The sequence below is a fragment of the Dermacentor variabilis genome, chromosome 2, assembly GCF_050947875.1.
Source record: "Dermacentor variabilis isolate Ectoservices chromosome 2, ASM5094787v1, whole genome shotgun sequence".
NCBI lineage: Eukaryota > Metazoa > Arthropoda > Arachnida > Ixodida > Ixodidae > Dermacentor > Dermacentor variabilis.
Window position 1 is genome coordinate 118318881 of NC_134569.1, and position 23072 is coordinate 118341952.

Here is a 23072-nt window from a genome sequence, read left to right on the forward strand (position 1 = left end):
TCACCAGCCGCATTCACAGCCATCAACACCAACTTTATTGCAATAAACATCTTCACCGATCTGTGCCACAGCATATGTGGCATAGCGCCATTGGAGGCGTACTGCATGCTTTTAATAGGTGATAACCGAAATGCGCCACAATTCCTGCTGCAGGTGCTGCAAAGTGAGCATCACGTTTTGCTCTGGTGGCATCGTATTCTGCCATCAGCGAATAGCTCAATTTTGTTTCAGTTTCCCATAGCCACATTAACACTACACAATAGAAAAATGACAAAGTGCGCATCGGGTCAATCAACCACCGCCAGCTCGACACACATCAACGTCTTGTGCTACAATGACTATCGCAACGTTGTTCTGCATTACATAGATGTCAATTACAGTTGAGTATGTCAAATTGTTTAGTGACACCAGATCCCACATTTTCCAAGTTAGTGTGTTTTTGCTAGAATTTTTTTCTTTTTCTAAAGCTTACGAACGAGGTTCTACTGTATATATATGGGCTGCACATGTGAATTTTTCCTTTTTTTTTTTGCTGAGGTTGTCTTTAAAGCTGCAAGAATAAAGCACTTTACATCACCTCTGTCCTTGAAGTGCCACAGCCTGTCAATTTTTACAATCACCAGATGAATATGTTTATGAGTACAGTCCAAGCACATATTCCTTACATTGATTCCTAACTCGTGCACTTTGTTTTTCAATTTTCTTATGCTGCATTTTCAGGAATTCGTATGTGCCAGAATGTACCAGCACAGGAGTTCACAGGGTATGCAAGAAAACCTGAATTGCTGAATAGCTTGAGAATGTAGCCACTGATTTGGGGTTTAGTCTGCAGAGCATCCAAGCAATGCGATGCTCTGAAAATACGGGCCTCATGCCCAGGCTAGCAAAACTGAGCTTTGTCTTGGAACCTGTCCCCTGTAAGTTTTCGGCATTGATAGTACTTTATCAAACACACCACCAAATGTCTCACACCAAATCGGCACGACATTTCATGAAATGGTCATGGCGTACTAATCGCAAAATTCCCAGTCAACATAGCAACAGTGCCATCGCCTTTTGTTTACCTTGTTGAAAAGGCGATTTTTCCAAAAGTAGAGCCAGGACTGCCGTGTCTTATGGAAGTTGAGGGTAACCAGGGCATCAACGCCAACAGAGAAATAGTTGGTCATGTACATTTCCTGCAAGAAAATTGCAATCCCAGGCAATATGAAAGAAGGAAGCACATCCAAAAAGTGACTGCTAGGTTTTACTCAAATGAAGGGGTTTCTGCATACAATCAAATCCCTACACAACAAACAAATAAGTTTTCTTCCACATCAGTCTCCAATAGAACTTAATGCATCAAAATATGCACCACAGTCAACTGTGATGGGTGTACTTTAAAAACCACCACCGCCCCCAACAGAGAAAAAGATATCACTCAAGAGCTACGCCTGTGAGCTTTGACACTAAGAAAATGTTTATGACCAAACAAAGTGCAAGCATTCATTGTGTTTGAACAGCCCCCAAAAGTAGCATGGGTAACAGCCATTCAAAAGCCTACTTTCAAAGACAACGTCACCACCACTGTCACCACAAGAAAGTGACAGAACAAGTTTTTGCCTAGTTGCCTGTGATAACGTTTGGGTGGCTAGAATGGGGAGGTTCTAAAGTGTGGTACAGTAAAACCTCGTTAAACCGTACCCGCTTAAACAGTAGTTACGTTTTAAAAGTAGTTAAGTCAAATCCTCGACTCAGTGGCCATTGAACATAATGTTTCAAATTAAATTATGGAGTTTTACGTGCAAAAACAACTTTCTGATTATGAGGCACGCCGTAGTGGAGGACTCCGGGAATTTCGACCACCTGGGGTTCTTTAACGTGCACCTAAATCTAAGTACATGGGTGTTTTTGCATTTCGCCCTCATCGAAATGCAGCTGCCGTGGCTGGGATTCGATCCCGCGACCTCGTGCTCAGCAGCCCAACACCATAGCCACTGAGCAACCAGGGCGGGTTAATAATGTGTTTTGTATCCGCATAAACCGTACCAGCTTATTGCGTACGTGTCAGTTAACACGTAGAGTTTCCACTTTTCATCGCGCAAACAGTGCGTCGTTTCCATCAGGCGGCCCAGCAGAACAACAAGCCTCAGAGATCGGAACAACGACCTCCAAGCACCCTGTGCGTTGGAGGCCATGCTAGAGAGCGTTGTGGCGTCGTGCAACCAAGGACTCGCGTCATGCCGAAGTTCGGATAAAGAAGACGCCGGGTGCTCAGCATAGAAGAAAAATTAGACATTGTTCATGACTATGGTTCGTGCTATCGAACGTGACACAAAGAAGTCAGTGCTGGCACGCGACCGGGATCTGCTGTTGACTACGGTGTGTGGCATTTGGAATGCGAAGAAGTTGCTCGGCAGCACTGCTGTGGCCGCGAAGAGATGTCGGCTACGAGGTTCGGCTTTTTATCGTTGCCAAAGTGTCGACTAGCGACAGTGATGAGGACAGCACGGAAAGTGACAGCACGGGCGATTCAGGCCCGACAGTGGCAGAAGCTACACATTAAGTCAGCCTCACGAATGCAATCATCGCGACGAGAACAGCACCCCGCAATGAAAAAGGCACCCTGCGACTTCTGCAGCGCTACTGTGCATGTTCACGAAGAATATGTAACGCCAACGGGGAATCTGCTTTGCGAGTGCTTGCTGAGAAGTTGTGTCGCTGGCTCGCAGCTTCAGTAAGTTTGAGGCTGCTGTGGTTGCTGCTAGGCCACCGTGACATCAAACGAGAATAACACTTTTGTCGCGTGAAGTGAATAACTACTGCATGTATTTTTCCCCTTTCATCGCACTCTCTCTGAGTTTCGTTTATGACAGGTAAGTGGGCGATCTCATGCTATTTCGGTTAAGCAGTACTACCGTCATACACGTACTTTTTCCGAGCTCCAGTCAACTACAGCTTAACGAGGTTTCACTGTACATTTCTGCAAGAAGTAGCAGCTCTGTGATCAGCACATGCTGCTAGGGGAGATATACTGGCGCAGCAGCTAGCGGTGCTGTCAACATGATGCTGCGTGCGATGGCATAATAATTCAATTTCGTGGGTTCTTTTTAACAAAGGCTTAACCAGGATGAGAAATGCATAAGAAATTCCAGAAATCGAAATAGAAGTGTGAAGGCATCAATAATGGAATACTGCTCTCCAGTTTATATGTTGAAAGGGAACTTAAACTACATGCAATATTTTATTTTAAACATAGAGAAGTGGGAAGGTATTGCCTCTGCAATCACTTGTCAACTGACTGTGCAGACTCTTATCTGCCACAGAATGAACAAAGATCTATATCTCAATGCTCAACTCATGTGGAAAGTTAAGAAGCATGCATGCAGAAGCGAGATATACCACCTGTTTTTTTTTTTTTCTTCTTTTTTTTCATCAGAAACAGATTTTAAGAAGATCCCAAACGACAGATAGCACTGTTCCGTCTATTTAAGTATACTTTTGGAAGAGGCAGGTGTTACTTGTGTGACAAACTGCAATGTCCAGTTGGTTCATTAAGAATACTCACTAATTAACTCTTTAATCATTCCCTTGAGGGCGCATGACTTCACTACAGCCAAGCTGTAGTGAAGTCATGCCTGCTTAGCAGAACTATTCTAATACTTTGCATCACTTTTAAGATAACGTCGAATTCTATTAATTCAACACCGACGGGACCAATAAAATAGGTCAAATTATTTGTTAGGTAGACTTAAGATGTAAATAAGACTCAGAAAAAAATGCAAGAACAAAGCGCTAATTCATTTGGCAGTACTATATGCCCGATTCTAACACACCCCCAAATCAAATCCATGCCCATTTCCTATGAGTACAAAATAAACTAAAATAAAAACGACATTAAAGCCCCTAAAAACCTAAAAAAGGCATAAATCTAATGCATGCACGATATTTTTAGCAAGGAAAGTGGTCAAGGGTTTATGTGTCGCACAATGGTGGCTGGTTTCCTAAAGTTCGTTTCGCCGCAATACATCCATGTAATGCAGTAAGAATATGAATGCTTCGAAGGCAGTTTTGGTTTCGTCTCTGATTGCACTGCACAAGAAATTTTCCGCCAAATTAAAAAAAAAGAAAAAAAAGACGGGGGCATACATTATAATCGGGTAAATACCATAATCAGATATTGTGAGCTGTGATATTGAATGAAAGTCTTCCTAGGACAGGCCAAAAATAGGTGTTTTCGAAAGGAGATTGATTGGTGTTCAACACATTCACTGTACTCTAAGCTCTGCTGAGACAGGCACTGCAACTAAACAGGTCATTGGGGTCAAAGACCCATTTTAGCATCGAAATAATGAAAGTTTGCGCCCATAGAATGCATGGTTGCTGGGACCTTTGGTCAGGATCAGATTAACCAAAAAATCAGGTTAACCGGAGCCAAATTTGTCCCAAAAATTTGCTAAAACATGCAATGGCATTTTTTACTGCTTGAACTACACTTTTGGGAACCGTTCACCTGGAATACCGATGTATTGCACAGAGTACTCACGATATCTCGAAAGTGATGCTAATTTTTTGATTTCTACTAGGCCAACATGACTTCACTACTGCTCGTCTTCAGTTCCGCAATCGCACATGTCCCTAAAGTGAATAGTTAGAAAGCTAACTAGTGAATGTCTTTAACTGCCCACCTCAACATTGCAAGTTATTGTGCTAATACCAACGTCTTTGGGTAATCCATGTCAACAGACTGAACTGCACTATGCTCTTCTTTTTCTTTAATTGGGTCTAACTAAAAAGATAGAACACACAGCTTGCTTGTAATAATTTCGCTCGCATCCTTTCTAGCCCATTTAGGCACCTGCCACGCCTTCTTTAATGACTCTGAGGTTTAAAGAGTACTGAAATCCCATGAGAATTTTAGGAGCAACAAAAACTCGCATGGTCAACATGTATGCAGCCAATTAACCTTCTGACCAAGTTCCATTGTCGCAGTATAGGTTGAGACTGAGCTGTATACTTTTTTTGCCCTTATATAGTTTTTCATGCCTCAGTCTTTTATTGTTTTCCTTCAGATTACAAATTCTTTTGTTCCACCCCACATGACAACCAGCTCATTCAACCAGTACACTGAGGCTATCACAAAGGTCATCCCACCCCCATGATAACGCCCCGTACCCACACCACCACATTTCTGCCATCTTTCCTTCTGTGCATTGCGCGGGACTGGAATGACCTTCCAAGTGAAATAGCACTAATTAACAATCTCTCGCACTTCAAAAGTTCTACTGAGGAAGCAGACCAATTTCCATCATAAATATCGCTGCTGTAGATCGAGCTCTTTTTATACCCAACCCTCATGTAATGTCCCTTTGATAGGACCATTGAGATATTAAAAAAAAATGAATAAATAAACTTGATTTGGCAGAGCTTTATTTGCCTGCATCAATTTTTCACAAGAACATGCACTCTAAATTATAAAGCAAATCTCTATATATTTGATACTGCAGAGCAGGAATACCTCTGATGGGACTTGCTAGTGAATAAAAAATGCAGTGAGAACATTCAAATGCAGCAGTTACTTGCTGTATCTGTAATAACATGAAAAATGTATTTGAATACTTCTACAGTATATACAAAACTGCAGAACTACAGAATAAAACTACTTGCTTGACATGGTGGTGCAAATCCCAATCGCCGGTGGGGAGATATGTGGACTCTCCACCTAAAAACAAGCAAAAAGCTCATTGTGAGTGCCGTAAGCATCAACTAGCTTGTAAAGAGGCTATTTCCTTTTTTATTAATGGGATAAGTATAAAATGCTCTCTTTAATTCCGCACAGAGTTCCACATAAGCTTGCTATGAAAAAACACATAATGCATTTCCACAAATGACAATGAGGGTTTCTTTTTCTATAATGTCTAAAAATGAACCTCACACTAGATTCAAAAGCGTGCAAAAGACACTGCTGCTTTGTGTTTCTGTGCACAGTAACATGGGCCTCCAGATTAGATTATGGAGTTTTACATGCCAAAACCATGATCTGATTATGAGGCATGCCGTAATGGGAGGCTCCGGAATAACTTGGCCACCTGGGGTTAACCGTTTCCATTCCGTTTGCCAGTACAGTCATTGAAATTTTGTACCAATGTAATCAATGACGACTATAACCACCATAAACAAAAATTTGTCACACAGTGAACCTGTGATGACTATACCCATGCTATTGCATCTTGTTGCAATTCCTGATGCTAGATGGCCACATTTGTCCATGTTGTGCCATCTGTGTCCTGACTTTCATTATATTGCCGCCTGTGACATCATCACGTAAAGCATGGCTACCTCCGCAAAACGAGGCAATGGAAGCATGCGTGAAAGAACGTATTTTGACGACTCCTCATTAGACAACAGCTCTGTAGAGTTTTGTACGGGAACGGAAAGTGATGTGTTCTCATCTGAGGAGTCTGATGATGACGATTCTGTCGATGGACCGGAGGACCTTGCGGCTGCCCGTGAGTCTACCATACGAAGACAGCCTATCAACTGGTTTAGGAACAGTAGAAAAGTAGCCAATATTCATGTGCATGTCGTTGCATTGTTTATGTTATTTTTTCTTTGTATTATCATTTTTCATAGTTTATCGAGCCCTGCAAAATGCTTTTTGCAAGACAATAGAGCCCTGCAGTGAAGCCTTCTTCAGGCTATCTTTTTATGCAATTTGTGAAATAAAGGAAACTCACTAAATTGAAATAATGGTGCCGTTTTATTCAGAAGTAATGTCTCTACAAACTGGAAGAAAAAGTTTCTGGTAAATTTGGTAAAATTTTCATCTTTTTTTTTTTTTGTGGTAGTGAGAGGGTTGACGTGCACCTAAATCTATATGCTCAGGTGTTTTTCCATTTCGCGCCCATCGAAATGCGGCCACTGTGGCCGGGATTCGATCCCGCGACCGCATGCTTAGCAGTGCAACACCAAAGCCACTAAGCAACCATGGCAGGTGACATGTGCCTCTGACATGAAGCACATGAACAATGTAACAATGAATACATAGGGAAGCAGACTTCCCCACACAGCTATGGTGTGTAGTAGGGCAGTGCGATGCAACAGTGGCAGCACAGTGTGATGGTTGTTTAAACATTTATCAGGTTCCACTGCCTACAGTACGTAAGCAGCAGCTTAGCAGAGATAAATGATAGCTCAAAGTGCTTAGACGCATACATTTGTGAGTATTCTGAGAACATAATTTCTGTTTAACTAACAGTGTACAATGTCAGGTCACATTATGCAGTCGATACCACTTGTAACACTAACACTCAGAACAAATTTAGTAGATTGCATATAAACATTAAAAGAACACTTTATGAAAATGGACAATGAAGCCAGAGCAAGCAAAGAGGAAATCATTTGTTATGTTTAATTAAAATGTAGAAATAATAAGGTAAAGAGAAATGAAAGTGGACAAAAAGACAAGTTGCAGTAGGTGAGAGCTGAACCTGCATATTCCGCATTACATGTGCGGAATACAGCATCTGCAACGAATACAGTGTGTTATGCAGTGAAGCATACTAAGCAAGGAACGGTGCCACTATTACGGGACATAGCATGTGTTCCTTAATTGACACCCGCACATGTGCTATCTCCTGTCAAAGTACGAGCACCAAGACTCTTAATAAGTTGAATGGCAGGCTTTCAGAGTTTTATATAGACCCCCATTCTTTTGTTGGCTTTAAATATCCGCTCGACTTTTTCAAATATTTCATTTAATGCCTTCCTTTTCACTAGCTTTCCCAAAACACAGACGATCTTTCTACGCTTATCAGTGCATGGTGCATGTGCACGCATATAATTAAGGTATGCCTACTAGGCCCCGCTAATGGTCTCATATATGAGACATGCATGGTGAGCAAAACAAGAGCTCAAATCACCACAGCAACGTCAGAGACAGCTCTGAATGGCTGCCAATATGCTTATTAGACGTCTAGGTGCTCATACTGTGACCGGAGACGGTGCATGTACTATGTGTTGTGGCAGTGACCCTCCTGCATGTTTTTTTTTTTTTGTAAGCTTCACTGCATAATACAGCTGTACTGAGGCGAAAATGACCAGTGAAGTTCCAATTACATGGCAAAATCCAACTTTGAGATCGAAATAGCGGAAGTTCGGGCAGATAAAAATAAATGTATGGGCACCGGCTGGGACGTTAGGTTGAATTGAATGAACCAAAACATCGAATTAACTGGAGCCGAATAACAGAAGTTTACTGTATAAGGTCTGATCAATTGTGCACTACAGCATGCAAAACCAAAACTGCCACTGAGCTCACATTGAAAACGCCTTATCTTTCCTCCATCAGCATGCGACATGTGCCGGAAGAAGCCTAGGTTCCGTATAAAGTCCAAGTGTGATAAGATCATGCCTTGTGCACCATTTGCTGTGGGTACAAGGGAAAATGTGTAAAGGTGAACCAAGAAGGATAGCGGGTTGACTCGCGCATGCCACTGCCTGCCCAATGTTGGAGATGACATGATCAAGCACATGCTGGGAGGGGGGCGTAGGTGAGTGCACAGTAACATGATAAAGCACACACTAGTAGGGAGGGTGGAGGAGGGAGCAAAGTGCACAGGAGCATGATCAAGTGTGCTCTAGGGGAAGGAGGGAAGATGCATATGCAAGTGCGTGCTTAATCTTTCCTGCACCTTTTAAGCCTGATGGGAAAGAATGGCACACACTGCTCTGCTTGCTCTGGTTGAGTCTCGGCGTCTCAAAGATCCTTCATCGTTTTTAGGGCACGCAACATCATGGTAGCTAGACGCATAGAACCTTTGCCTTTGGCTTGGCCTTGTCCGAAGAGCAGTGTATGGGAGTGAGAGATTTTGTTCAAAATAACTGCTGCATGGTTTTGAGAGTTCAAATTCTTGGAAGCTTTTCTCTAGTCAAATACACAGGCCTTTGCTGGGAACAACAGAGCAGTCCAAATTATTCATCCAAACGAAAGAAAATATTTTGAATTATTAAAATTTCACTGTACTTGGATATTCTCGGGAGTGTGCGCCACAGCACCCTCTAACACCTACTGCAGTGGATGCACCCTTTTAACCACAGGCATCACGTAGTAAGCGAGCTCTTACCATGTGACATATATTCTCTTCGGCTGAAGTTCTCAAACTGGGCTCTGAGAACGGCATTTCAGGGTTCCACGCACGATCAGAACAAATCCGACCCCATCTTGTTTTCCCATTCACTTCTACAATTTCTCATTTTAGTGAAGAATTTTGCATTGGACTTTGGATTTACTGAAGCCATAGCACGTCACACCCGCACTATGGTAGCTAGCTCAAAAGACTTACATGACAGAGGTGCGCAAAACTAATCACTGCGCAACTTGCGGGCCCAAGATTTCCGTGCTGAGCCCTTTTCCTTCATGCTTGCGAGGGCAGTTTGTGAGAAGTGAGCAGGGTTCTGTAAGCTGAGAGCCACTTCCGAATTAAGCGGAGCCTGCCTGGTCGGCTTTTGTTGCCAACAGATGACGATATTGGCCATTTAAACACCACACAAACAGTTTTATAACAAAGTGCTCTAACCTTCTAGTTAGTGAAATAAATAGCTAATTTTCTTCTTCATATATCGTTCAACGAAATGTGCTACTGCAGGCAACGCTATGGAAACAAGGTTTGTGGCTTGCTCAGCAGTGAAATTCAGGAGTAACGCAAGGTGAATCTGCAGAGAGTCAAGTGCCATGATTGCCTGTCTTGTCAACATTCTTGGTGATCGTAAAAACCTGCATAAATACAGTTTTTTTCCTATTATTAGCATCCCTTATTTTCACCTCGTACTATATGCGTATCGAAACGAAAATATCAGTCAGAAATTTGGGCTAGAAGTTTTGGTTTCGTTATTGCTGCGTGACTACAGCATTGTTTTTTTATTGTTGAGTGCGCACCTTGGCTGCACATGTGCAAAACGAAGTACATCTTTTTTATTCCTCATTGAAGGACCAAGACGTTTGTACCACAAAAACAGTACTCGGCTGCTTTCAAGAGAAAGGTTATTTTACCCACACAGGACATCGGCAACAGTGTAGCCGGGAGGAAGTTTGGCGTCAACGAGGGAAGCATTCGCAGATGGCATCAAGAGAAGGAAGCCCCTTTCGCGTGCAGCGGAAGGCAAAGAAGCTTTCGCAGCCCTAAGAGCGAGACATTCCCAGACATCAAATTCGCCCTGACTGAGTTCGTAGGCCGTGCACCTAGCTGTAAGCATATCATAAGAAGCCAACAAGCACTGACACCAAAGACAACACAGAGGAAATTACATGTGCTTAATAAATGAAATAAAGAGACGATAAATTATTGGAAATTAAAGTGGATGAAAAAACAACTTGCCGCAGGTGGGAACCGAACCCACAACCTTCGCATTTTGCGTGCGATGCTCTACCAATTGAGCTACCGCGGCGCTGTTTCCCCATCTACTTTCTTGAGTATTTATGTGTCCGTGACGTTCTCGTGACACCTGCGGCAAGAAGCACGTTCCACATCCGCCGCCAAGGTCTGTGAGTAGTGGCGCTGGCTAACACTCCCAGGGTTCTACTAGGACACATAAATACCCAAGAAAGTGGACGGGCAAACAGCGCCGCGGTAGCTCAATTGGTAGAGCATCGCACGCGAAATGCGAAGGTTGTGGGTTCGGTTCCCACCTGCGGCAAGTTGTTTTTTCATCCACTTTAATTTCCAATAATTTATCGTCTCTTTATTTCATTTATTAAGCACATGTAATTTCCTCTGTGTTGTCTTTGGTGTCAGTGCTTGTTGGCTTCTTATGATATGACTAATAAAAATCGGGCCCCTCGGTTAACCCCCTTTCTTCTCGTTCATTAGCTGTAAGCATGGAGTTTATGCAGGCAAAACCTAAAGAGCTTGTAAAAGAAAAAGGGCTACTGAGCTCCGCCTTCAAAGCGAGCAAGCACTGGATTTATCGCTACATGTGCCATACTGGATTTTCCTTAAGCCACCGAACTTCGACTTCGCAAAAGCTGCCAGAATCGTTGCCAGTCCAAGAACTTCCAGCTAGGGCAAATCAAATGCTGGTTTATCTGGACATGCCATCGCCCCTCACCATGAACAAAAAGGGCTCTAAACAATTTTATGTCCCGTCCACTGGCAATGAGAAAATGCGAGTTACCGTCATGTGGTCGTGCACGGCAGATGGAGGCAAGCTCCCTCCCAATGTCGTCTTCAAGCACAAGACAGTGCCTAAAGGTGAGGAGCTGCCAAAAAATGCAGTCATGAGAAGCCATGAGAAAGGCTGGATGAAAGAGAATCTTGTGCTCGACTGGATAAAGTCCGTCTGGTGTAGGCGGCCCGGCGCACTGTTGTCAGCTGCAGCCCTTAGACGTTTGCGTGAACAAGCTGTTCAAGGATGCAGTCAAGTGGTGTTATGCAGATTGGATGCGCTCAGGTGAGCCTGTAGTGACGCCGACCGGGCGGCTGAAGCGGGCTTCGCTAGCCACGCAATGCAAGTGGACTGTGGACACATGGGCCAGCATACCAGAGGACCTCGTGTGTCGCGCATTCAAGAAGTGCGGCATCTCGAACGCACTCAATGGCACAGAGGATCAGTACCTCTGGGAAGATATGTCCGACAAGGAACTATCCAAAGAGAGCACAGCTGAGGAAGACAGCGATTGAAGTGCGGAGTACAATTTAAGTAAATGCTTTCCTCCAGTTTTCCTAACTCGCAATATACGTGGATAAAACTTTTTTTTCCATTTTGCATCCCAAAAATTTTACCTCGTACTGCATGCGGGTTCATGTTATACGTGGGTTTTTACGGTAGTCTGCAGGCTCTTCATCACTGTTGCCTTCATTGGCCTTCACCTCCCCATTCTGTTCTTCATAGCTTCAAGGGTGTTATTCATTAGTTCCGAGCAGGTCAACCCGTCAGTTGAAAGTAGGAGGAGGGGAGAACGGCTACCATTACTGTAATATCTGGACTCTTCGGCCCGGTGGAGCTTCCTTTACGCACTACCACTTAGTGGTGGCTACGGAGCGATATGGTGATACCGCTATGCACATTCGTTGTAAAGCAACAAATCAGCCCTCAGAGACGCCTATATTCTTTTATTGTAAAGGCACATTCGCTGTAGTGGTCTTTACTATAGAGGTGTTCACAATACACATGGCAGATGGGAATTTAGCTGGAACATCTGAAATATTTCGTTATGCAAGTCATTTCGTTTTAGAACCAGTTGTTGTAAGTGGTTGTAAAGGCATTCAAATGTGTTATAACCGGGGTGTTGGAATGAAATGCTTTTCGTTCTGGCTTTAGCTCCGTTCCACTGAAAAAAAACTCTGTTGCGGCTCTGCTCCAGAATGAAAAAAAAAATTATCCTGAAAGGTTCATAATGGTATTGCTCTACACACAAATTTTCAAAGCAATGTAATGATAAAAACATAGTATTTATTTTTCTCAATAAGTAAATTATGAATTCTAAGATCATGCTCAGTGTCTTGAGTCAAGGCACTGGGCATGATTTCAGAAGTGGCACATCATCGAGTATACTTGTCAAAATTTGACAATGCCTTTTCTGATAAAGCGAACTTAAACTTAAACGAGTGATAAAACTTTGGTAACAAAGCATTGTACCCACAGAAAACTAAACAATAAGCTCTTCAGCCCACAAGCTTTGGGTTTTGCCATGACGTTGATCTGCTAGGGCACTGAGCAGTAGCTTAGCAGAGCGCTCAACCGGCTATCGCTTGCACTATCTCTGCCTGAGATACGCACTTACGCAGACCCCTAAGATAAGCGCTAATTCTGACAATGCTTCATGGCAGTTGTTTCAGGTTGCCGACTTTCCCCTTGAACCAAAATCTGATAAAAAGATATTTTAGTTTCACTCCGAAACAAAATAATAAATAACATTTCGGTTGTGGTTTCGTAAAACCTATCATTTTTTTTTCATTTTTAGTTTTATTTTTCATTCCGACACAGTGGTTATAATGGATACAAGGGGCACACTGAGGTGCTTTGGTGCCAGCATGGTGCAGTTTCGTTAGAGGCTAGTTTTCTACTGCACTATGCCAGTTTCCATCTCGTATAAAATAAAAGCACACCACAAGCATTTTGATGCACGCAAGGAGCTGCGCTGCACGCACTGCAACACAGGCATTTGGGGTTACTGTTGCAACCAGTATACTGAAGACCATTCTGCAGTGTGCATGACTTCTAGCATTTGTGTGAAAAAAAAAAAAAACAAGCTTTTGTGCATCAGACATTTCGTTTGCATCAAGACGCCTTTATGGAGCACAATGGCTAGAGCCAATGCCTACAGCAGCTGTACGGACTGCACACACTGCATTACAGTGCATGGAGCGGCATGGAAAAAAAAAATATTCGATCTATTATCATGAGTTCCTCATCAAGAGCAATGCCCTATAAGATTAAAAATAATGTGCCGAACCATTAACGTCGAAGGCCACACGCAGGCACGGCGTCAGTACTACAGTCGAACCCGGCTATATCGAACTCGCAAAAAAACGCCTATCAGTTCGATATAGAGCATAATTCGATATAAGCCTGCTAAATAATTGGATGTCATAAAAGCACATACCATTTATAAAATCACTTTATTGATTAAACTAGCTTAGTTTCGCACGAAATAGTCCTGCATTTTCTTCTGCTTTGGCAATTTCGCTGCCTGCGACGCACGCACTTTTCCACATTAAGGAGTCGGAGCAGCTGAGGCCGCAACTTTCCGCATTCGCGCAGAAGCACCGGACTAGTGCGAGCGCACCAATCACTTCGGAGGATGTGGGCCAAGGACCGTCGTTGCTTTCCTCATTGTGCCCACTTTCACTTGTGCTCGGTACGATGTTGGCAATGTAGTCTTCGTTTTCGGGCTCTCACGTGGTCGCGACACATAAATTGCGCTCACAAACTCATCCACCGTTGATTCGTCAACAGCTTCCGGAAATTCTCACAGTTCGCTCCAAACTTCGGCAACACTGCCAACGGCTTCGTCGCATTCATCAGAATTTACGGTCATCACCGAGCACGCGGAAGTCGGCACGGCTGAAGCAATTTCAGATTAACCACTCGTACACGGCCGTGCGTACGGGTCGGGCGCCACGGGCACCGGGTTGCGAGTTTGGACGCTTTAGCCCTAATCTCCCCCTTATTCTTTAAGATCGTGCCGAGAGTGCTCCTCGGAATCTTGTGCTCTGCGGGGACATCCGACTTCTCACCGCGTTCGACACGATTTATGATTGCGAGCTTCACGACGAAAGGCAAATTCTTCCACTTCATCACGGCAACACTGCGGGAGGCCTACAAGGCGCACACAAAATTAGCGAGACAAGTCGCACTTTCGCCATCTTGCATGACGAGGGCACAAGAGCATCTGATTGGCTGTCTGAGCAAGCGCTGTGGGCGGGCCAGGGTCATTTTTTGCAGGGAGGGTGCCGACGGCTTGTCCGAGGCAGCGCGGTCGGGCGCGGTCACGGTAGGGAGAGCGGTTGGATGGAGCTGCGCAGCCGGATTTTCTCCGCCACCGCGAGGGAAAGCCAACTTCCGGGGGCACTTTCCGCCGCTTGACGTTCGATATATCGGGTGTCGCTGCTATTTTTGTTCGATGTAAGCGTAATTTTTGCGATATATACTCATTGTAACTATATCGTGTCCAGGAATTGTTCGATATATAGAATAATTCGATGTAAACGGGTTCGATATAGTCGGGTTCAACTGTACTTTGGTTTTTTACTTACGCATGCAATGGCAGGCCCAGAGGTGAGGCTCTTCAGTTATATATTAATGACAGTTGCGTATCAGCTATGCAGATAACATATTTACTACATAAATTAGGCCTGTCTAAGAAACCGTAATAAGAAGCTAGACTATGTTTAAGAGTGTAGTTATATAATGTACAAAAAACAACATATTTGTTCAATAGAGACATTCTCATGGGAAGTAACATACATTTGCATGAACAGAATGCAAGGAGAAACTACTGAAAACAGAGGACGGTGTAACGATTCTCACTGAAATTAACAATGTCATAAAGAAACCATGCCGTATTTACTCAATTGTAAAGTGCCCTCAATTGTAACGCGTACCCGTATGCCATGACCTAAAAAAAAGAAAACTCCTTTACAGTACCGCGCACCTCATGCTTTCATGCAGAAATACAACTTTCTCTCATTTGTAAAAAACAAAGACTTACTCCCAATGCACTAAAGTTGCGATAAATAAAAAAAGTCAGTTTCACCCGAAAGGCAAAGCATCAATTACAATAGCAAATTAGTAGACAGCTATACGAAAAGTAAGTATAGTAGTTTTATCAGCCATACAAACCTTTAAACATTCACTTACTAGCTAAATTAACAAGCATGGTGTCACGCACACACAAGCAAACGTGAACACGTCTCACTCAATGACAGCGGAAACTCTTTATCAAAATGCTGGAGCGACGAAGTGCAGTAGCAGGAGCAAGGGAATTGACATTTGTTCAGCCTCTCCCTTCAAAGTGAACTGAGCGACGAGAACACAGTGCGGTGCACCTAGATGCATAGACTCTTGTCTCCGCCGCAAATCACTTTCAAGATAGGAGCCATGCAGCCGCGCCTTACGTAGCTGCCGCCGGTGTAAAACGCCCTTCCTGTTTGCACCAGTCCCGCACGCTAGTTTCAGGAACTCTGAATGCCCGTGATGCGGCCTGATTTCCATCTGTCTCTGCACACATGATCACTTTCCTCTTAATTGTGGCATCGTGATGAACTCTGGATGTTTTTGCAGTTGGCACTTCCATGATGGTAGAGCAAACGCAGAAAATGAGAAGATGGACGGTGCAATAACTTAGGCCAAAGGAAGCAATGCCTAAGCACCCCTACTGCAGCACGTGGAGAAAGCTACGGCAGCTAGGCTTGAAGCGTGTACGAGACGGCCATTTTGAAATGCCAATGGCGATATGGTAACGCACATTTAGGGTCGTACTCTATTCTAACGCACATGCAATTTTTGGACCTGTTTTATCAGAAAAGAAGTGCGCATTAGATTTGAGTAAATACAGTATTTACTATATTTAACTAAGGCCTTTAACATAGAGCAATGATTGATTCATTGCCATGACGCATGCTTTCATCAAAATATGCCAAGACCTGTGCAGGTGCCCACTGCAGTAATCGGCTCCACACTGCATTATGTTAAACATTTTAACATGAGTTCATGGTGATTCACCAAGAGGATAAACATGGCAATTGAGCAGCAAAATTATCTTAACAATCGTCATTGTAGTTGCTATGGTAACTGTCACTTAAGTACCTAAATGTACTTTAAGATTCAACTTGTCTACAGGCAACATCAAACTACTTCTTTCATTTTTCAAGTTCTAATTTAATCTTGTCAGCCTCTATCTGAAAGACTCTCCAAAATACCACCAACCTTGGCAACGTTCTTCTACTTTCTGCATAATATTCACATACCGGTCAATGTTCTCCACTTTAGCTTGGTTAATGCTGTCCACGACGTCGATGACATTGATGTCTGATGAGCTGTAGCCCTCGCCCCAGCCAAAGACCCGTGCAAAGTCATTGCCAGTGCCCAGTGGCAGGACGCAGAGAGGAGGAAGAGGCTGCAAACCCCAAGCAATGCAATGGCGTCACTTCTCCCTACCACATGGAATTACTTGTGCACTTAAGAGGTTTGACTGAACTGGAATTTAATGTCCCCAAGTAACACAGGGGCTAGAAACACCATAGCAGAGGTCTCCGACAAAGGGTTCTTCAACATGCCCCAAAGCTTGGTACTAAAGTAATTTTGCGTACTTTTGTGTAGACAATATTGGATCTAATGTAGTGGCAGATTTTGTTGATGCAGGATTTCAGTTTAGTGATGTTTCGTCTTTGAAAGATACAAAAAGCATTGAACCTATGGTCATTTGCCAGGCACACAAAAATATTGTGTTGTGGCGAGAATTTCATTCTCAGAATTTCGTTATTGTGGGCTTCGACTGTGTAAAGCATGACCTTGATCTCAGCTGCAGAATGTCATAGCTACAGAGCTACCATGGCCAGTCACTTAGATGTGTGGTAAAAGGCAGATGCAATGACACCAAAAGTTGAAATCGTATGGGGTTTCAGCTTCTTTCTTCTGCTGAAATCTCTGGCATAACAGAATGCTGCAGCAATAACTTCAATGTGGCATTGCCAGTTGGGTTCCTATTTTGCATCTTGTAAATCAAGCTTTCATTCACACATATCTGCTGTTGCAGCCTAGGGTGGCGTTAGGGCAAGGAATCCACCAAGCCCATTGACTGCTACAGACCTACAGCTACGGCTAGGGCTCCAGTTACGGAAGCCCACTCCATGCAGGAGCAAGTTAAACATCCGAATTCACATCAGGACCCTCTGTCCACTGCTCGAAAAGTCTCAGCTTTTAATATTGTTGTCTTCCCTAGTAGGCTCGCCTAGGAAATCTGAAGTGTGTCCAGCAGCAAATCACAATCATCGACTCTGTTGCGATACCACGCCCATGCTCGCAACACTCCGCAGTAACTCTGCCTCCAAAGGCAAGATCGCAACTTGTGAATCCAGGCTCGCCGTCATTGTTTGGTAGCATTGGATGGGGCCACCCTTTCATCCTTAGCTCAGGCTGCCACGTAATGGTGGGGTTGCGGCCTTTTGTGGGACCCGTCAAGGGTCAGTATCCATGCTGCACTGACGTCTGAATAGGCGCTGATGGATGGGCGGGTGCATTTTTTGTGGCAAACGTCCAATTAACGGCTTTGTGGTGTTGAAACGTGCCACTGCCTGCCTGTCAACATTAAATTCGTAAAGATTCAGCAGACACATCTGCAAAGTTTCAAGGTGTGTGTGGGGGGGGGGAGGGGGTTAGCATGCACTTCCATGTAACAATGCTAAAGAAAAGCTGTCCTTCATTAAGCTCCAAGTTCCATGGCACATTGTAAGCCAGAAAAAATAACCCTGAGGCCCATTTACCATATGCCAAGGAAATGTTGCCATTTTTCAAATTTCTCAGTGCATATTTCGCAACCGGTGGTACACCACACAAGTTTTGCCTGCTACTGACACTGTACCTCATAAAGGATGATCAAATGCCGGTCATGCAGTCACAGCAAATGCAATGAGAACATACCTCTAGCTTCAGCCTGTCTATGACAGTAAAAATCCAGTTGATTGTGCCATCACCCCCAGCCACAATGATCCGACATGTGTGACCTTTGATCAGGTGGCACCACTCGAGTGCCGATTCTGGTGGCAAATCATTCAAGTCCACCACCTGCACAAAGAATTCACAGAATCACTTAATCATGATAGCATTTATCCACCAACTGTTTTCAATGGCTGAATACTACAACTCATAACAGCGGTTCAGGAACAACAACCTTAGAATGCAGCCGCAAATACAGTGTGGTTCAACACAAGAAGAATTTGGACAGATGCATCATTGCAGTAACTCATTTGTGTGACATTATTGTGAAAACCAACTTCCTTCAATAGTGACACCTTTCAGCAACTATGTTCTGGAGCACGAAAGCACAATTAGCAGGCACGAGTGGCTTTCTGGATTGAGCTTGTCATAAATTCTTAAGATGTCACCAGGTGCACCGAACACAACCTATGTGGTTGCATCAGGTGCTTGCACAGAGGCTGTCTAACCTTCTTCAAAACATACAATGTTGACAAATAGTAATGGTAAAGAATTATAGTTAAAGCAATGCCCGGCTTTTAGTTTTGCACAAGGTTAACACAACATGGTAATTATAGCAACAGGTCGCAGTAACAAATGACAAAAAAAAGGTTGTTGCTAAAGCCAAGCTGAGAAACAGCTACTGCTGTTACCTGTGGCACTGGAGTTCCAACTTTTGTGGGCCATATGAGCAATGAACATAGCACATTGCAGATAAGGGTGAATAAAGAGGTAACAGAAGTGTCCTGTTGCCTTTTCGGAAATTCTTGTTAGCAACATGCCACATATACAGCTCATATAGATTACTAACAAGGCAAAGCCGCTACCTTAGGGACTGTTTAGTGGCCTAAATCTTGACCTTCCTTTCACCTCAAAAAAAGAAAAAAAAAACAGAAAATTAATGGACAGTGCTTGCTCAAAATACTATAAACTTTTAGTGAGAAGAATAAGGGGAATTGAGGGGTCAGATTTGCTTTTTGATTAGAACTGCATGGAGAAAACCAGACAATGAAGCTAGAAAAAACACAGGGGAAGTTATCTGTTATGTGACACCAATGGTTAAAAGGACACTTCACATCTGCTGCCATGGCCATGAGCAGTGGCGGCTAACAATCCCAGGGCTAATCTTGTACACATACACAAACATCCAAGAAAGTGGGCGGGCAGATGGCCATTACAACAGCCGAATTGATAAAGTACAGCATGCGTAATAGGGAAGATGTGGGTTCTTCTCCCACTTGTGGGAAGTTCTTGGTCCACTTTCATTTTTCTTTTCTTTATTATCTTTATGTTTCAATTAAACATGAATAATTTCCCCTATGTTTTATCTGGCTTCACTGTCTGCTTTCTCCATATGGTAATTCAGAGCATACATTCAAGTTCACAATAAAGTTTCAATGTTCCCTTTCAAATGGATGTCAACTTTCCATATCAAGCAACTGCTAATGACCTGTGCTGGATTGAGGATGCCACGGAAGGCACTGAGCACATGCTCGCCATCATTGTTGCCACTGCGACGATTGGCCACTACAATGAGCGGGCTCCAGGGGCTGTAGCTCGGAGGGCTGACGCCGCGCACAACCAGATGACGCCTCCCTTTCCAGCCAACCATGCGCAGTCGAACGCAGTATGGTGGCACCACACATGCCCGGTGCCGCCCCAGGTCGCACACCTCAGCAAGCTTGCCCGTGCACCCGGTGTGCACCGTCCGCTGACACCAGCAGCACCGGAAGTCAGTCAGGGCTGCCTCCAGTCCGCACAGCTCGTCGCACACCGTACACCGGCTGTTTGGAGAGGTATTGCCTGTGCACGTTCAGTGAGATAAGAACCAGAGGTGTCCTGAATGCCCTTGAAGGAACACTAAAAGCAAAATATTTAAGTTAAGCTGTACCAATAGGTCAGTTCTCCACTGTTTCCAAAGCAACATGTTTACCCCGAGAATGGATTTGATGAACACAGGACTAGTAACGCTACTGTGAAAATACAGTGCCTGCTCCTCACGATGCCTGCATTTATAACTGGCAAACTGTAGCCAATCACTGATAATAACAAGTTAATTATTCTGCAATAACATTTTTCAAATTCAGTCCGAAAAATTTTATTGTACTTTCCTACTGCATAACTTGCTGGTGGACTTAGGTATGTAGTGTTAAATGGGGCTTAACTGGATAGGTTGGAAGCAGCACCATCTCTAGCTATTTCCTTTCACGTACAAGCAAAAGCTAAAATTGATTTGAAATAAGAACAATAATCAAAAATAAAAAGACACATTAGGGCACACAGGCACTCACACTTACAAGAACTAAAGAGAAAACACGCTGTCAGCACTTCTTACTACTTCTTACAAGACTGTGGTGCCCTCTTTGAGCAGGTCTCAGCCATAATGCAGGTAGTAACGCATCACAAAGCATTGCAGAAACACAGAAGCAGAGAATTCAGATGGAGCACCCGGGCAAGTGTCGCACAGAATCATGGCGCCACCTCTTAACCCCTCTTTTAACACCCACTTGTACATGGTGCACTCACTGACATTCGTAAGTGCAACTGTTTTCTTAATTAGAATTCATGTACATTTAGCACGCCCACTTCACACAATTCCAAGCGTGTTCAATGCCGACTTTTTCATTTCTTTCATTAAGATAGCAGCTTGGAACGATACCACACAAGTGAGTCTGCGAGTGTCATTTCATTTTTGTGAAGCACGAAGCACTACCCAGGAAGGACTCCTCCACAGTGTTGTGGCTGTCCCGATCACACGTATGAATTTAACCTCTGTCAAAGAAAGTAAATGTCTGTACTTTTAATATGCAAATTAATATCTATATGGCACCATTACAAGAATTATTTTGTTCCTTGCAAGATATCATTCGAACAAGTGGAGAACTCTATCATCAGTATCAAGCCTCAATAAACATTTTATTCAAAAACAAAGCAAAAGTGCACAATATACCATAGCTGCAACTTGCAGAGAAGCTTCTTAGTAAACACCTGCCTACAAGATCACTTGTAGCGACAGGTTCTAAACTATAGCTGATCTCGTTGCTCAAATCTGCAATAGCAAATCTTGTAGCCTTGGCTCTGCTGCAAGGAACTACTGAAACAGAGTGCAGTTATCAGGCAAGTCCCGCATGTAGCCACTGCGAATCCTGTTGTAAAAAGTACCAAGAAGATGCTCTGCCATTCTATCAAGCTAAGAATTATATAAATGCACTCACAATAGCAACAATATGTAAACAATGACTGAAAGTGCAACAAAATGTGGAGCTAGAAACGTTAAACCACATCTGAACATAACATACCTTTTACCCAATGATGATTGATGGAATCGCCGCCACAGGACAGAACCTTGCATCCGAAATTTTTGTCAGCCGCACCCCGACAGCAGTGATCCACGCACATGCCACAGCAGTCGCAGAAGAGGCCATCCACAATGAGATTCTCACAGACGCTACAGTATCCTGTGCGGCTAAGGATGTCCGTTACAGACCAACGGTGTCCCTTGGTGATGTCCCATGCTGGCACCTCGTAGACAGGAGCTTTCTTAAAGCACCTCCATATGAGAAAGATTATGAATAGCAGCATTCCTAAATAAACTGTAACCTGAAAGAAGACGCAGAAGTGTTTGCTGCAGCACAGTTTTCCTACAATATTTTCTGCATGTTTGCATGAGTGAACCAGAACTCCAAAATGCCACAACACCATTATATCACATGCAGATATTGACAGCCATGGATAAATGATGAGAGTTGACACCTGCTTAATATCAAACAAATGTAATCGCAATCTTGATTCATGAAAGTGGTACTAACAGGAGAATTTATTTCATCTAAGTGGCGACAAATGGTCGTTCCACAGTTCCCCGTCAGGGAATTTGTATCGCCGGCATTAAATCTTTACGTGGCGTAGGTTCCGTGAGAAAGTTGAACCTACAAACTGCACACACTAGTACGTGAGAGGCAGGAAGAGAGGGATGGTTGGATGCCTGTGTCAACCCAAATATAAACATATTGCTACACGCATGTGGTATTTGATTGTTTGAACGAAGTGCGTGGGCGCCGTCACTCGGGAAAAGAGGAGGAAGAACAAACTGGGCTCGCTCTGTGAATCTAACCGGTCAGCGCTGGAACTGCTGTTGTAAATATGACCTGTAAATAGTTGCTTGTCTTATTTACTTGTCCTCTGCGTAACATTGTGGTGGAGGTGGAATGTTCCCCGTCCTCGCCACGAAGCTCCAAAGCGGCCACACCGTCATCTTCTAAGCCATGGCTTGCGATGGAACCACCCCGTCGCCACCTACACTTGCGGCGCCAACCACAACGTACGTTACGATTCCTAGTCTCCGTGATCCTGGGACATTCTTTGCCCAAAATGATGTTAACGTCGACGATTGGCTCAGCATGTACGAGCGTGTTAGCCAAAGCCACCACTGGGACCCTGCTATCATGCTTGCCAATGTGATCTTTTATTTGGACGGGACACCGCGTGTCTGGTTTCACACCAATGAAATCGAGCTCTCCAGCTGGGACATCTCCAAAGAGCAGCTTCACGAGCTATTTGGCAACCTGTCAGGTCATCAACAGGCTGCGTAAAAAGAGCTCGCCAGCCGTGTCCAGTCGTCAACCGAATCATACGTCTCCTACATACAGGAAGTGCTCGTGCTTTGCCGGAAAGTCGACGAGCACATGACTGAGGTTAACAAGGTAGACCATATCCCAAAAGGCATCGCGGACGATGCCTTCAATTTGCTCGTCTATAACGACGTTTCTACCGTCGAAGCCATCGTCAAAGAATGCCGCCGCTTCGAGGTAGCCAAAAGCCGCCGTGTCGTCCCACAGTTTTCACGGCTCCCAAACACCCCTGTCACGTCCTCTTGCTGTGCTCTTACCGCCACATGATCA

At 43.9% G+C, this 23072-nt stretch overlaps 1 protein-coding gene and 1 non-coding gene across 4 annotated transcripts in view; both read right to left on the reverse strand.

The window, feature by feature from the left end:
• Positions 1-23072, reverse strand: part of Dgkepsilon (diacylglycerol kinase epsilon) — a 52993-nt gene that overhangs the window by 25305 nt on the left and 4616 nt on the right. For all 3 annotated transcript variants that reach the window (XM_075681826.1, XM_075681827.1, XM_075681825.1), the window contains 6 exons: positions 21474-21774; positions 19625-19977; positions 18121-18264; positions 16449-16597; positions 5647-5701; positions 1065-1178 (listed from right to left, as the gene is read on the reverse strand). In XM_075681826.1, the coding sequence (XP_075537941.1) occupies positions 1065-1178; positions 5647-5701; positions 16449-16597; positions 18121-18264; positions 19625-19977; positions 21474-21774 (1116 nt within the window). The remainder of the gene's footprint in view (positions 1-1064; positions 1179-5646; positions 5702-16448; positions 16598-18120; positions 18265-19624; positions 19978-21473; positions 21775-23072) is intronic.
• TRNAL-CAA (transfer RNA leucine (anticodon CAA)) lies at positions 10353-10425 on the reverse strand. The gene has a single exon. It is a non-coding gene; the product is annotated as a tRNA-Leu (tRNA).